Source organism: Tupaia chinensis, unplaced genomic scaffold, assembly GCF_000334495.1.
Source record: "Tupaia chinensis unplaced genomic scaffold, TupChi_1.0 Scaffold000113_1, whole genome shotgun sequence".
In the NCBI taxonomy this organism is placed as follows: Eukaryota; Metazoa; Chordata; class Mammalia; order Scandentia; family Tupaiidae; genus Tupaia; species Tupaia belangeri.
Window position 1 is genome coordinate 5455748 of NW_006159577.1, and position 11671 is coordinate 5467418.

At 38.3% G+C, this 11671-nt stretch overlaps 2 protein-coding genes across 3 annotated transcripts in view; one reads left to right on the top strand and one right to left on the bottom strand.

Annotated features, from left to right (window-relative positions):
• Positions 1 to 2077, top strand: part of NSMCE4A (NSE4A component of SMC5/6 complex) — a 17152-nt gene extending 15075 nt beyond the window's left edge. For both annotated transcript variants that reach the window (XM_006143939.3, XM_006143938.3), the window contains exon 11: positions 1909 to 2077. The gene's annotated coding sequence lies outside the window, so the exon portion shown is untranslated. The remainder of the gene's footprint in view (positions 1 to 1908) is intronic.
• Positions 2078 to 5935: 3858 nt separating this feature from the next.
• Positions 5936 to 10995, bottom strand: LOC102498421 (golgin subfamily A member 6-like protein 22). Its single transcript, XM_006143973.3, has 3 exons — positions 10369 to 10995; positions 9202 to 9277; positions 5936 to 6739 (listed from the first exon to the last, which is right to left on the bottom strand). The coding sequence occupies exons 1-3, from the start codon at positions 10581 to 10583 to the stop codon at positions 5936 to 5938; spliced, it is 1095 nt and encodes a 364-aa protein (XP_006144035.1). The 5' UTR covers positions 10584 to 10995.
• Between the last annotated feature and the right edge of the window lie 676 nt (positions 10996 to 11671).

The window sequence follows — 11671 nt, forward strand, 5'->3', positions numbered from 1 at the left end:
ACGAGAACTGTTTTTCTTAAAATTAAAAAAAAAATGCATTAAAAATACCTATTTGGTGACTGCAGTAAGCTATATAGCCCCAGCTAGGTGCTACTTTATAGTATGTTCATTCTACTCACTGAGGTTTATGCCTGCACAGTTTTATTTGGATGTATTTGGCAAACTAAACCGTCCTACTTTTCCCCCTTTCCATTGAGATTGGGGTTTTGCTTCCCTCTAGTGACCCATTCTTAGAACCACATAACTGGTAAAAAAAAAAAAAAGGCAGAGGCCGGGATAGTGGTTTTAAGTTCCCTGGTTTGAATTAATTACTTTGGTGTTCTTTTAAATTAAAAAAAAATTATTATTATTATTATTTTTAATTTGCTATGGGCATGTGTGCTCACCAGAGAGAAAGACAAGAGAGAGAAGAATAGGAAAAGTGAGAAAGTAATCTACCAGCTCCAGAACTCAAACTGTGATTAGCCATGTGGGAATCCAGCACCTTAATCATTACACTGCCTGCTGGCCGCCCCCGCTTTAGTGTTCTTAAGGTTTGCAGTTGAGGGCCAGCAGATGGTGTGGTGGTTGGGATGGTGGACTCCCACATGGCCAACCACGGTTCGAGTCCTGGACCTGGTGGCCTGCTCTCTCTTTCCTTTTTTTTAAAGAATTATTTATTTAATTTTACTTTTTAATTCACTTTTTTTTTAATTTGACCAGAGAGAAACAGAGAGAGAGAGAGAGTGAGCGAGCCACCAGGTCCTGGACTCGAACCGTTGTTGGCCATGTGGGAGTGTCCAGCACCTTAAACACCATGCCACCTGCTGCTCCCATCTCTCTTTCTTTGGTAAGCTCGCATGCCCTGTAACAAATAAAAATAATAACAATAATAATGATAAATAAAATAAAATAAATAAATCTTTAAAAAAAGATTTGCAGTTGAAAGAGGCAAGCAGGAATTTGCTCTTGGTTTGACTTTTTATCCCCAACAAAGTGATACATTATCAAAATGAATTGTTGAATCCCTCAACTGGTGTGGTTCACTGTTTCATTAGATTTGCTTTATTTACAGGTAAAAGCGAAAAGAGAGGATGAGGATAGAGTTGCCTTAAAATTATGTCAGTAAATAGGCAGATATGAAATTTTAATTATGCTATAAGTAATTCTTCATTTTCATTAAGGGAAACATTTCTAGGGAGAAATCTTAGTGGTGATCTGGTACAGCTGTGGGTGGGAATTGGAAGTCCTTGATCCTATTGGCTCTGCCTTTACTATAAAACCCTAAGCAATTCACTTAATTTTATTCAGCTTCATCTATACATTTCTCTAAAGGATGGAATTTTTTTTCTTTTTTCAGAGAGGTTTTTGCTATAGGGCATGTGTGCTTGCCAGACAGAGAGAGACAGAGAGATAGAGAGCGAGAAATCACCCCCCAGGGGGGATGGCCATGCCGCAGTCCCTGCTCCTCCATTCTCCTCTCGGGATCTTGGGCACGCATGCACACGCACCTGGCATGAGTATAAGCCACCAGGTCTGGGACTTGAACCGCGGTCGACTACGTGGGAGTCCAGCGACATAGCCATTACGCTAACTGCTGGTCTCTAAAGGATGGAATTTCTTAACAATATAATTGGTAAGGTTTTTAATTCTAGCTCAAATTTTCCATAATTTTGGGAATTAAAATGTGCTTTTAGTACTTAATGTAAAGTTTGAATATGTACTTCAATTAATTGAACTTGTTTTGTTCCAATTTACTTAAGTAAAAATATTTTGAGAGAAAGAGAAGGGTAGGCATAAGATATAAAATGGGGATTATCTGGATCCTACTCACTAAGAGGTTAGTTGTAATGTATCATTTATGTAAAGACTGACTTTCAGTTTATCATTTACAAACTGTTAACCAGCTTTTTTCCCTCTCTCTTTTAGACCTCAAATGGATAGTGAAATCCAAAAAAGGAAAGCAGCATGTGTTGTATATATTGTATGATTAAACATTTTTCAAGAAAATTGTTTTTAGCAAAATGTAGCTTTTGATAGTTAATGGATGTGTCATTGTTGTCTTTGATTAAAGGAAATTAACTGCCATATTCACAAATAATTGTAGTTGCTCTTTATTTTACGATTATGGGAGAGGAACTATGAGGAACTATGGTTCCTTTTGTATCACTTTGGCTGAAAAGGTAGCTAGTCAAATCAGCAGATGGATTATACCATATGAAATTGTTTTGTAGGTTAAAAAAAGATAAAATATCAGCAATTTCATAATGATCTAGCCTATTATTTACACATAAGAAAGTAATAAAATCTCTGGTAAGCCAGGCTGGACTGCTTTCCCCAGCAATACCCACTCTGGATCCATCCTTCTAGCATTCTTACTCCATGCTCCTGATCTCTGCCAGGCTTTCAAGTCTGCCCTTGGTATTTTCTGGGCCAAAGCTCGTTCCTTCTCCATTCCCCAACTTACTATGTTCATTCTTATTCATTCCTTTCCTCTGGTGTCAGGAGTAGAGGTATTTATTCTGTGGAAGGCTCTAGATACTAGCTGTTCTTGCTTCCTGTAAAACTCTGCTCTATCAGTAAAGAGAAGGGTAGGCATAAGATATAAAATGGGGATTATCTGGATCCTACTCACTAAGAGGTTAGTTGTAATGTATCATTTATGTAAAGACTGACTTTCAGTTTATCATTTACAAACTGTTAACCAGCTTTTTTCCCTCTCTCTTTTAGACCTCAAATGGATAGTGAAATCCAAAAAAGGAAAGCAGCATGTGTTGTATATATTGTATGATTAAACATTTTTCAAGAAAATTGTTTTTAGCAAAATGTAGCTTTTGATAGTTAATGGATGTGTCATTGTTGTCTTTGATTAAAGGAAATTAACTGCCATATTCACAAATAATTGTAGTTGCTCTTTATTTTACGATTATGGGAGAGGAACTATGAGGAACTATGGTTCCTTTTGTATCACTTTGGCTGAAAAGGTAGCTAGTCAAATCAGCAGATGGATTATACCATATGAAATTGTTTTGTAGGTTAAAAAAAGATAAAATATCAGCAATTTCATAATGATCTAGCCTATTATTTACACATAAGAAAGTAATAAAATCTCTGGTAAGCCAGGCTGGACTGCTTTCCCCAGCAATACCCACTCTGGATCCATCCTTCTAGCATTCTTACTCCATGCTCCTGATCTCTGCCAGGCTTTCAAGTCTGCCCTTGGTATTTTCTGGGCCAAAGCTCGTTCCTTCTCCATTCCCCAACTTACTATGTTCATTCTTATTCATTCCTTTCCTCTGGTGTCAGGAGTAGAGGTATTTATTCTGTGGAAGGCTCTAGATACTAGCTGTTCTTGCTTCCTGTAAAACTCTGCTCTATCAGTCATCCTCTCTTCCCATTCTGATGGGTTCCTTTAGACCATGTTCGTAAAGACCCTCCACAAGCTGCTATCCTATATGAGAAATACTGTCAGTCCTCAAACCATGGCAGTGTGGCATCTCCTTTCCCACTAGTCTATTGAGTGAGTGTGTTTTATACCAAACTTACCTATTCTTTTCCAAGTCCAGGAGATCCTGTTATTTGACACATGAATATTTATGCCTTGACAGTGAACATCTCTGATGTTTGTTGCTTTTTCTAGTTCCCTCTCACTCTCTTATTCTTATGATTTATACTACATTTATACCCTGAACAGTTTCAAAACTTTGATGTCTAAATATCTTGAAAAAAGATACAGATATATGTAATCTGTGGTTTACTGGACAGCATTCGAGCTGTTAAGACACATGTATGTATAAAGTAGCCCCCAAATTTTTTCCTTATAATCCCTATACTGCAACTTTTACCATGGTATTTCTTCAGACAGAGATCTTAGATTCTTTTCTTTTCCCCCACTATAACCTCTAATTAGTCACATTCTTACTGGTTTTCTGATTCTATCTTGCCCAGGTTACTGTCACAGACTGCTATCTGGTGTCTCCCACTCCCTGTCTATCCTTCAGATCTCTCTCACTTCTTCAAACCACTTGTCAATTTCTCAGTGATTCCCTATACTGCCTCCAAAATTTAAAAATCTAAACTCTTCAGGCAAAGCCTGGCATGATCAGACCTTTTGTCAGCATTTCCAGGCTTACTTCCTCCTCTCTAAATAAACTCCAGCATTTCTTTCCTTTTTTAGTTAGTTTTATTCAGATATAATTCCTATACCATACAATCACCCATTTAATGTACACAACTCAGTGTTTTTAAATCTATTCATGGGGTTGTACAATCATCACCATAATCTAATTTTAAAACAGTTCTGTCTTCCTAGGTTATCATACAAGGTACATTTCTAGGCTTCAAGTTCTCCTTAAATTGCTACCCTACTCTCTAGTCAATATTCTTTTTTTTTTTTTTTTTTTGAGAGGTTTTTGCTATAGGGCGCATGCGCTCGCCAGACAGAGAGAGACATAGAGACAGAAAGTGAGAAATCACCCCCCAGGGGGGATGGTCACGCCGCAATCCCTTCTCCATTCTCCTCTCAGGATCTTGGGCACGCACGCACACGCGCCTGGCGTGAGTTTTAAGCCACCGGGTCCGGGACGTGAACCACAGTCGACTACGTGGGAGTACAGCGTCATAGCCATTAGGCTAACTGCTGGTTCCCTCTAGTCAATATTCTTAATCAAACTTTGTATACTACATAATCAGCTATGTGCTATTTTGTTTTATTTCTTCTAATGCTGTCTTCTGCATATAGATTGTAAACCCACTGAGGTACAGAAAGGCTCCATTCTGGAGACATAGATCTCTGGAAGGATTGGGTTTAGGCTTAAGGATATAATAACCCATTTTACTGTGGGTGAGTTGGAGCATAAGACAATATGTTGTCTGTATAATAATTGTAATAGGCTTATACACTTGTCTATACCCCGACAAATAGGAACCAGGTTCTTTAGTCAAGATCAATTCAGGAGCTGTGAAATTGTTGGTTTTAAAAAAAATATTTGTTTGGTTTTAAGAACTGTGTAAAAAGAACAGAAGTATAATCAAGGATAGAATTATGTGACAGACTTTTGAGAGTCTTGGAGTAAGCAGACTAAAAAATGGCTATAAATGTTTTTGAGAAGAATCTTTCCCTCTCCTTGAATTTGAGCTGGTCTTGCTGACTTAGGTGACCAGCAAAATATAGCAGAAGTGATGTTCTGGAACTTCTGAGGCTAAAGACATAAGAAGCTTAGCTTCCAAGAGGCCTTTTGGAATATATATACTTAAAAGTCCTAAGTCACAGTGTAATAAATCCAACTACTGTGTGGCCCTGAAACTACATGGAGAGGAAGGAGAAAGGTGGACCAGCTGAGCCTGGCCTCCTATCCTTCCCGACCAAAGGCATATATTGAAGCCATCTTGAACCTCTAGACTGGCCCAGTCATTGCCTGAACTTTGTCAGGCAGCCCTGGTGATGCCTAAGTGGGGCATAATTGATCCGCTGAGCTTCCCTGATTTGCTGGCAGAATGGTGAGATAAAGAATGGAGGTTGTGGGGCTAGACAGATGGTTATGGTTAAGGCAGCTGGATCCGACATGGCTGACTGTACAGTTTGAGTCCCAGACCCACAGTCTTGAGAAAATGTTGGGCACAGCCTCGTGTGTGTGTGTGCACCCAAAATCCCAAGAAGAGAATGGAGAAGGGACTGTGTGGTCATCCCTCCTGGAGGGTGCTTTCTTGCTCTCTCCCTTTCTGTCTTTGTCTCTCCCATGCCATATACACAAGTATAAAAAAAAAGGGGGGGTTGCAAAGTCACTAATGTTTGAGGTAATTATATAGCTAAATGAGGTATCTGAGGATACTGTGCTTGTGATTTAACTTTTTTTCTTTGCCTGTCTGAAGCATTTAGGAACAAAATTAGGGGGCATACAATTTTACTATACTAATGACTATATAAAAATATTCTAGTGTAAAATAATCAATAATTTTAAACTTTATTTTTTTCTAGTTGACTTCTCAAGAATGGTGGCATACTCAAGAGTTCCCTTCTGAGTGGTTTCTTAATTTTATCTTCTTGTTTTGATTTTTCCACTAGAATAGTCACTTTTATTAGTGCTTCCTGGTAAGGCTGGAAAATTGGATAAGCTGTAATCCACTCAAATTCTTTCACCTCCTCTTTCTCCACTTGAGATTTTAGAAAAGGAGGAACATGACTAGATAGTTTCCAAGAATCTTTCTGATCATTTCTTTGCTCTGTGAGTTCTCTCCCCCGAATCATTCGATCTTGATGTCCCTTCATCTGTTCCTTTGCCCACTTCATCTTGTACTTCTTGGTTTTAGTTTTGTGTGTTTTCTGGATATTTTCATTTTTTTCATCCTTCTCCAGTGTTAATATTTTGGGGAAAAGTATTTCTCTTGGAATCCTCTGTGAAAGTAGTCGGTATTTGTGGTCTCTGAGGCCTCTAGCTCGTTCAGCTCGGTGTATGTGTTTCTCTATATGATTCAATTCCCTCTCAGACACTAGGTAGTCCCATTTTTTAGCAACTTCTGATTCTTCACCATGTGCTCTCTCTTCCTGTTCCTCTACTTTAATTTCCCATTTTGGAACCATTTTGTATCTCCATGCTTCTTCCTTTATCATTTCTTGATATTGTCGGTAGTAATGTGCCTCTACTTTAGCAAACCAGAAGTCAAAAGACATAGCCTTAAGCTTATGAAGTGTTTTATTCTCCTGTTGAAACCTCTGGACTAATAGTTTCCTCACTTCTGAAGACTGGACACCACCTAAACTCTTATGAAAGGGAAATATTAGAACTTTCTTAAGTTGGATGTCTTTATTCTAGTCCCATGGTTCAGATCACACATGGGCTCATTAGCCCTATCTGGCACAACTATATCATGTTCCAGTTAGGGTCTCTTAACCGTGTTTCTTGTCTTCCTTTTCAGACCTCCTATACTACCATCCCCCAGTGTTCTCTCCTTGTTGAAGACTTTGTCTTGGACTTCTTTGAGAAAACAAAAGTCACTCCTCTTTCCACTGCCAGAACCACCACCTCAGATCTATCCTGGACTCTGCTTTTCTGTTTTTATAGTGGAAACACTACCTCACTACCCCTTTGCCTATTAAAAACCTGCGTTTCTTGATCTTCAAGAATTTCAGTTTTGTAGTTATCAAATTCCTTTTCTCAAAATTTCTACTGAATCAGTCCCATCACCACAAAAATACACTTTGGCATATACAATTTTTTAAAGAGGTTTTTGCTATAGGCCACGTGCGCTTGCCAGAAAGACAGAAAGCGAGAAGTCACCCCCCAGGGGGGATGGCCACGCTGTAATCCCTTCTCCTCCATTCTCCTCTTGGGATCTTGGGCACATACACACATGCACCCAGCATGAGTTTAAGCTACCAGGTCTGGGACTTGAACCGCGGTCGACTACATGGGAGTTCAGCGACATAACCATTATGCTAACTGCTGGTCCCAAGCATATACAATTTTTAAACAGGGACCGTCAGATAGTGTAATGGTTATGTTGCTGGACTCCCACATTGGTCGACTACAGTTCGAGCCCTGGACCCAGAGGCTTGAAACACTAGGCATGTGTGCATCTGTGCCCCAAATCCTGAGATGAGAAAGGAGGAGAAGGGATTGTGGTGTGGCTCCCCCCCCACCCTCAGGAGGTGATTTCTTGCTTTCTGTCTCTCCCTGTTGATTGTGCATGCCCTATAGAAAAAAAAATCTCTAAGAAAAAAAGATAATTTTAAAACAAAGATGGAAAAGTCTTCTGTACATCTCTTTTTACCTCTCTTTTCCGCTCCCCTTCAAAGTATAACTTGACTAGTTTACCCATGATGCTGCTCCAAATTCTCACATTACTTGCACTAGCCACTTGTTTCCAACCACCCTCCTTCCCCCGACTTCTCAGACTATTTTTGTCTATTTTGTCACAAGTAGTTTCCACACAGAAAAATTAGTGATCCCATGTTTGTTCCTTATTATACTTGACCTCTCAACGGCTTTTAAGAGGTGACCACTCTCTCCTTGAAACATTTTCTTCTAGCTTCCAGGCTATGCCAAGGGTATACAATTATGGTTATCTTTGACTGTCCCCCAACATCCCGATTAGTCCAGTTATTTGCTCAATATCCCTCCTAATTTTCTTCCTATTTCATGGCCACTCTTTCTCCATCTGTTTTGCTGTCTTTTAAATGTAATGCAGAAAAATATAGCAGAGAAAACAGTCACTTAAGATAGAGCAGTCACATTTAGGTTTCCTTGGATATGGACAGTAACAATCATTCAACAAGGTGAACTTCCATGTGTCAGGCAGTGCTCTAAGAGGGGAATAGGGGTATATGAGACAGACAAGGTACCCTGGCTACCCTGCTTTTGCCTCCCAACTTGAGACTTAGACACTATCTAGTTGATATTTCCACTTGCCTCATCCTCCAAAGTGTTTTTCTTTAATTTCTCTATTTCAGTGTTGCCACTTAAAATTTCAAAATATTCATCATATTTTCATTTCAACCCACTGCGCCTACCCCAGGGTAGTAGTCTAAATAGTTTACCCAAATCCATCCTCTTTCCCTCTGCCCTACACACCCACCAGATCAGTCATTGCAGCCAAAGTAATCTTTTCATTACATTGATCTAAATGTGTTATTGTACTCTCCTGCATAAACCCTGGGATGGTATCCTATTGCCCTTAGGAGAAAATCTCAAAATCTAGCACTGTATCCTTCATCTGGCTTCTGATTAATTCTCCAAATAACTGCCAGCTTGACTAGTTGCTCATACTGCTCCAACTACACTGACTTATGTTTTTCAAAAATTGTATTCTCTTTCCCATTTGTGTGTTTTCACATGCTCTTCCCTCATCTACTCCCAAATACATATGATAACAGCTCTCACTGTGGTACTTATCTGTACAGTTTCTAGGTTTCAACTTCAATATCACTTCCTCAGAGATTCCACATACTCTTTCATAATATTTAATCACATTAATTTTGTAATAACTGTTTGTGTAATGTCAGTACCTCTCACTAGACTAAATTCTATGGAGGCTCGGGAAATGTTTATTTTGTTCAATGCTTGTCCAGCCAGCACCGCTGGTACTCAATGAACCAAATGCCAAACTAAACATAATAGGCAAATAACTTTCCCATGAAACAGTCAGCCACCTTTTACACCAGCGATAAACTTTTTATGGTCTATTATCAGTTTTGAATTTCATAGCAAATATATTTTTCCTCACCTTAATCTTCTTTTCTAGTGGGGAACAAGAACCTACTGCAATCCGAGGGTCTTGAATATTTTTGGCCCAGGCTAATCTATAAGATCAAAAAAAGAAATTATACTAGGACTGGTAGAAAAGGTTTCAGGAAACATGCTGTGATATGAATTGTACTAACGAGTTGATTTGGGACCCCTTGTCCACATGTAGCAGAAGACAGTTCTCTGCCAGCAGACAAAACTCTTAGGACATGCTCATGCTGTTTTCCTCGAAAGCAAAAGAGTGTACTCTGATAAAAGTATAAACAAAGAGCCACATTGTGTTTGAGATTGAGATGGTCAGAAGCACCTTTAACAATAGAGAACAAAGACCAAGTTGCTATTTCAAATACTACAAACCAATGTTTTTGTATATTGTTGATATAACAAAACTTAGCTTTGATAAGAAATGTTTGCAAAGTTGGTAAGTCCATTTAAAATGCAATGGTCAGCAATAAATATAATCTATAAACTGTTATTTCCAACAATGGCTATCTGTGTTTCATGATTCTTATCAAAGGTTGACATTTTAAATAGATAATAAAATAACTTGATGACAAAGTTTAAAAAAACTTGAATGTAGAAAATGATAACAGAGAAATCTGTCATGTAAGAGAGCAGTCACATTTAGGCTTCAGGGAGATCTTTTACTTTTTAACCTATTAGTTAGCAAGTAGGTTCAAATATTCTGCTACCTCTGGCTTTTCTTAGCTACAGAAAAGTATCATTTTATAACATAGAATTGGAAAACAAAAGTATTTATTTGTCTTTTAAGTAAATCTAATTTCTTAAACAGACTCATTTTTTTCTAATAGGTTCTTGTATAGTTTCCATAGCAACATTTATTGAGTTTACTATACACTAAGCACTGTGCTACAAACCTAAACAAATTATTTTACTTAATCTTCCAAACAGCCTATGAGGTAGATATTCATTATCCTCTACTTCATGGCAAAGAGAACTGGGGTATTGAGAAGCTTAGTGAAGCTTCAAGTTCAAGCTTAGTGACCTTGTTAAAGGTCCAGGGTTAGTTTCAGGGGCAGGATATGTCCCTGTGTGATTCCAGAACACATAATTTTCATTCTTGTGCTACATTTGTTCCCAGATAAATGAACATTCCCCTGTCTGTACCCAGAAAGAAAATACCTACTGCTCTTCTGCACTCAGATCCAACCATTCTGAGTCTGTCACCAAAGGAGGCTGTAAGAATGGGGCCTGTACTGCTTCGTCTTTCAACAGTCCCCCATGACACCCTCTCCTCACTGAACCTTTGTTCATATTCATGCTTCTTGTAGCCTCATGCTGTTTCTCTTGGGTGTCTTCCATTTCAGCCATTGCTTTATCAATTACCAGCTTCATGTACATCTTTGCTTTTCACTTTCTTCCTCTTAGCATCTGCTCTCCTAAACTGCTCTCTAGTGCTGTAATCTCATTCTCTGTTTTGCATAGTACAGTTCTCCAGACATTAAAGTTTCTAGTCCTCTTTCAGACTTTCAGCTATTTCTGTATCATTAGGATACCTTGGGTTGATTTCTAAGGCAACCAGAAGCAGTCACAATCTTTTGTGTGTCATCACTATCCTAGATTGAGACTACTGTGAGGTGGTATGTGAAGACAGACTACTGTGAGGTGGTATGTGAAGACAGTCTGGTTGTCAGGGAATGGACCTCATTTAGTGTGAGCTGGGCTGTTGGCCACAGACAGTAAACCAGAAGGGGCTGTGTTTCACAGACAGAGATTCTATCTCAGTGTAGTTAGAGAGTATTTTAAAAGGCAATGAGAGCATCTTTGTCATTTTCTTTTTTGAATATATATTTATTTTCCATGGAAATGGAATTGGTGGAAACCCTTGGAGTGGATCTTGCATTCATATTTACACCTTAGTAGAGGCTGGTGGGTGTGCAGATGGCCCAGTCATGTGGTCTCATCTCATTTAGCTGGGGTGTCACTTACCTAAATACTACTGCTGCTTCAAAGGGGTTTTGAACTTTTGTAGTTTAATATATTTTCAGTCACATATCAGTTAGCTTATGCTCATAACTGGTCATTAATTAAAGATAGAGAAGCAGAAAATATATCAGTGTTGAAATACAAATTAATGAAAATGACTCTTTATATTCAAGATACTCTTCAGTGTATGTAAATTGCCTTTGTCCAAAGTCATCACATAGACCATGGAGATGTCTCTAGTTCTTTAAAAAATATGTGAAAAGAAGAAAATACAGTGATTCATTATAACCTAGATTCTCATATGCTGTATAAAGAATAAAATTTGTTCCTCTCAAGTGTGCTGTTTGCAGAGAAATGCTTGAAACTAGCTCCAAACTCATATTTAGAATTAAAATAAAATTATGAAAGTAAATGAGGTGGTCTTCAAAAAAATGTAATTATGAAAATAATGCATGGATTCCAATTTTTTTGCGCCAAAATATACTTTAATTGCACTTTTCTAT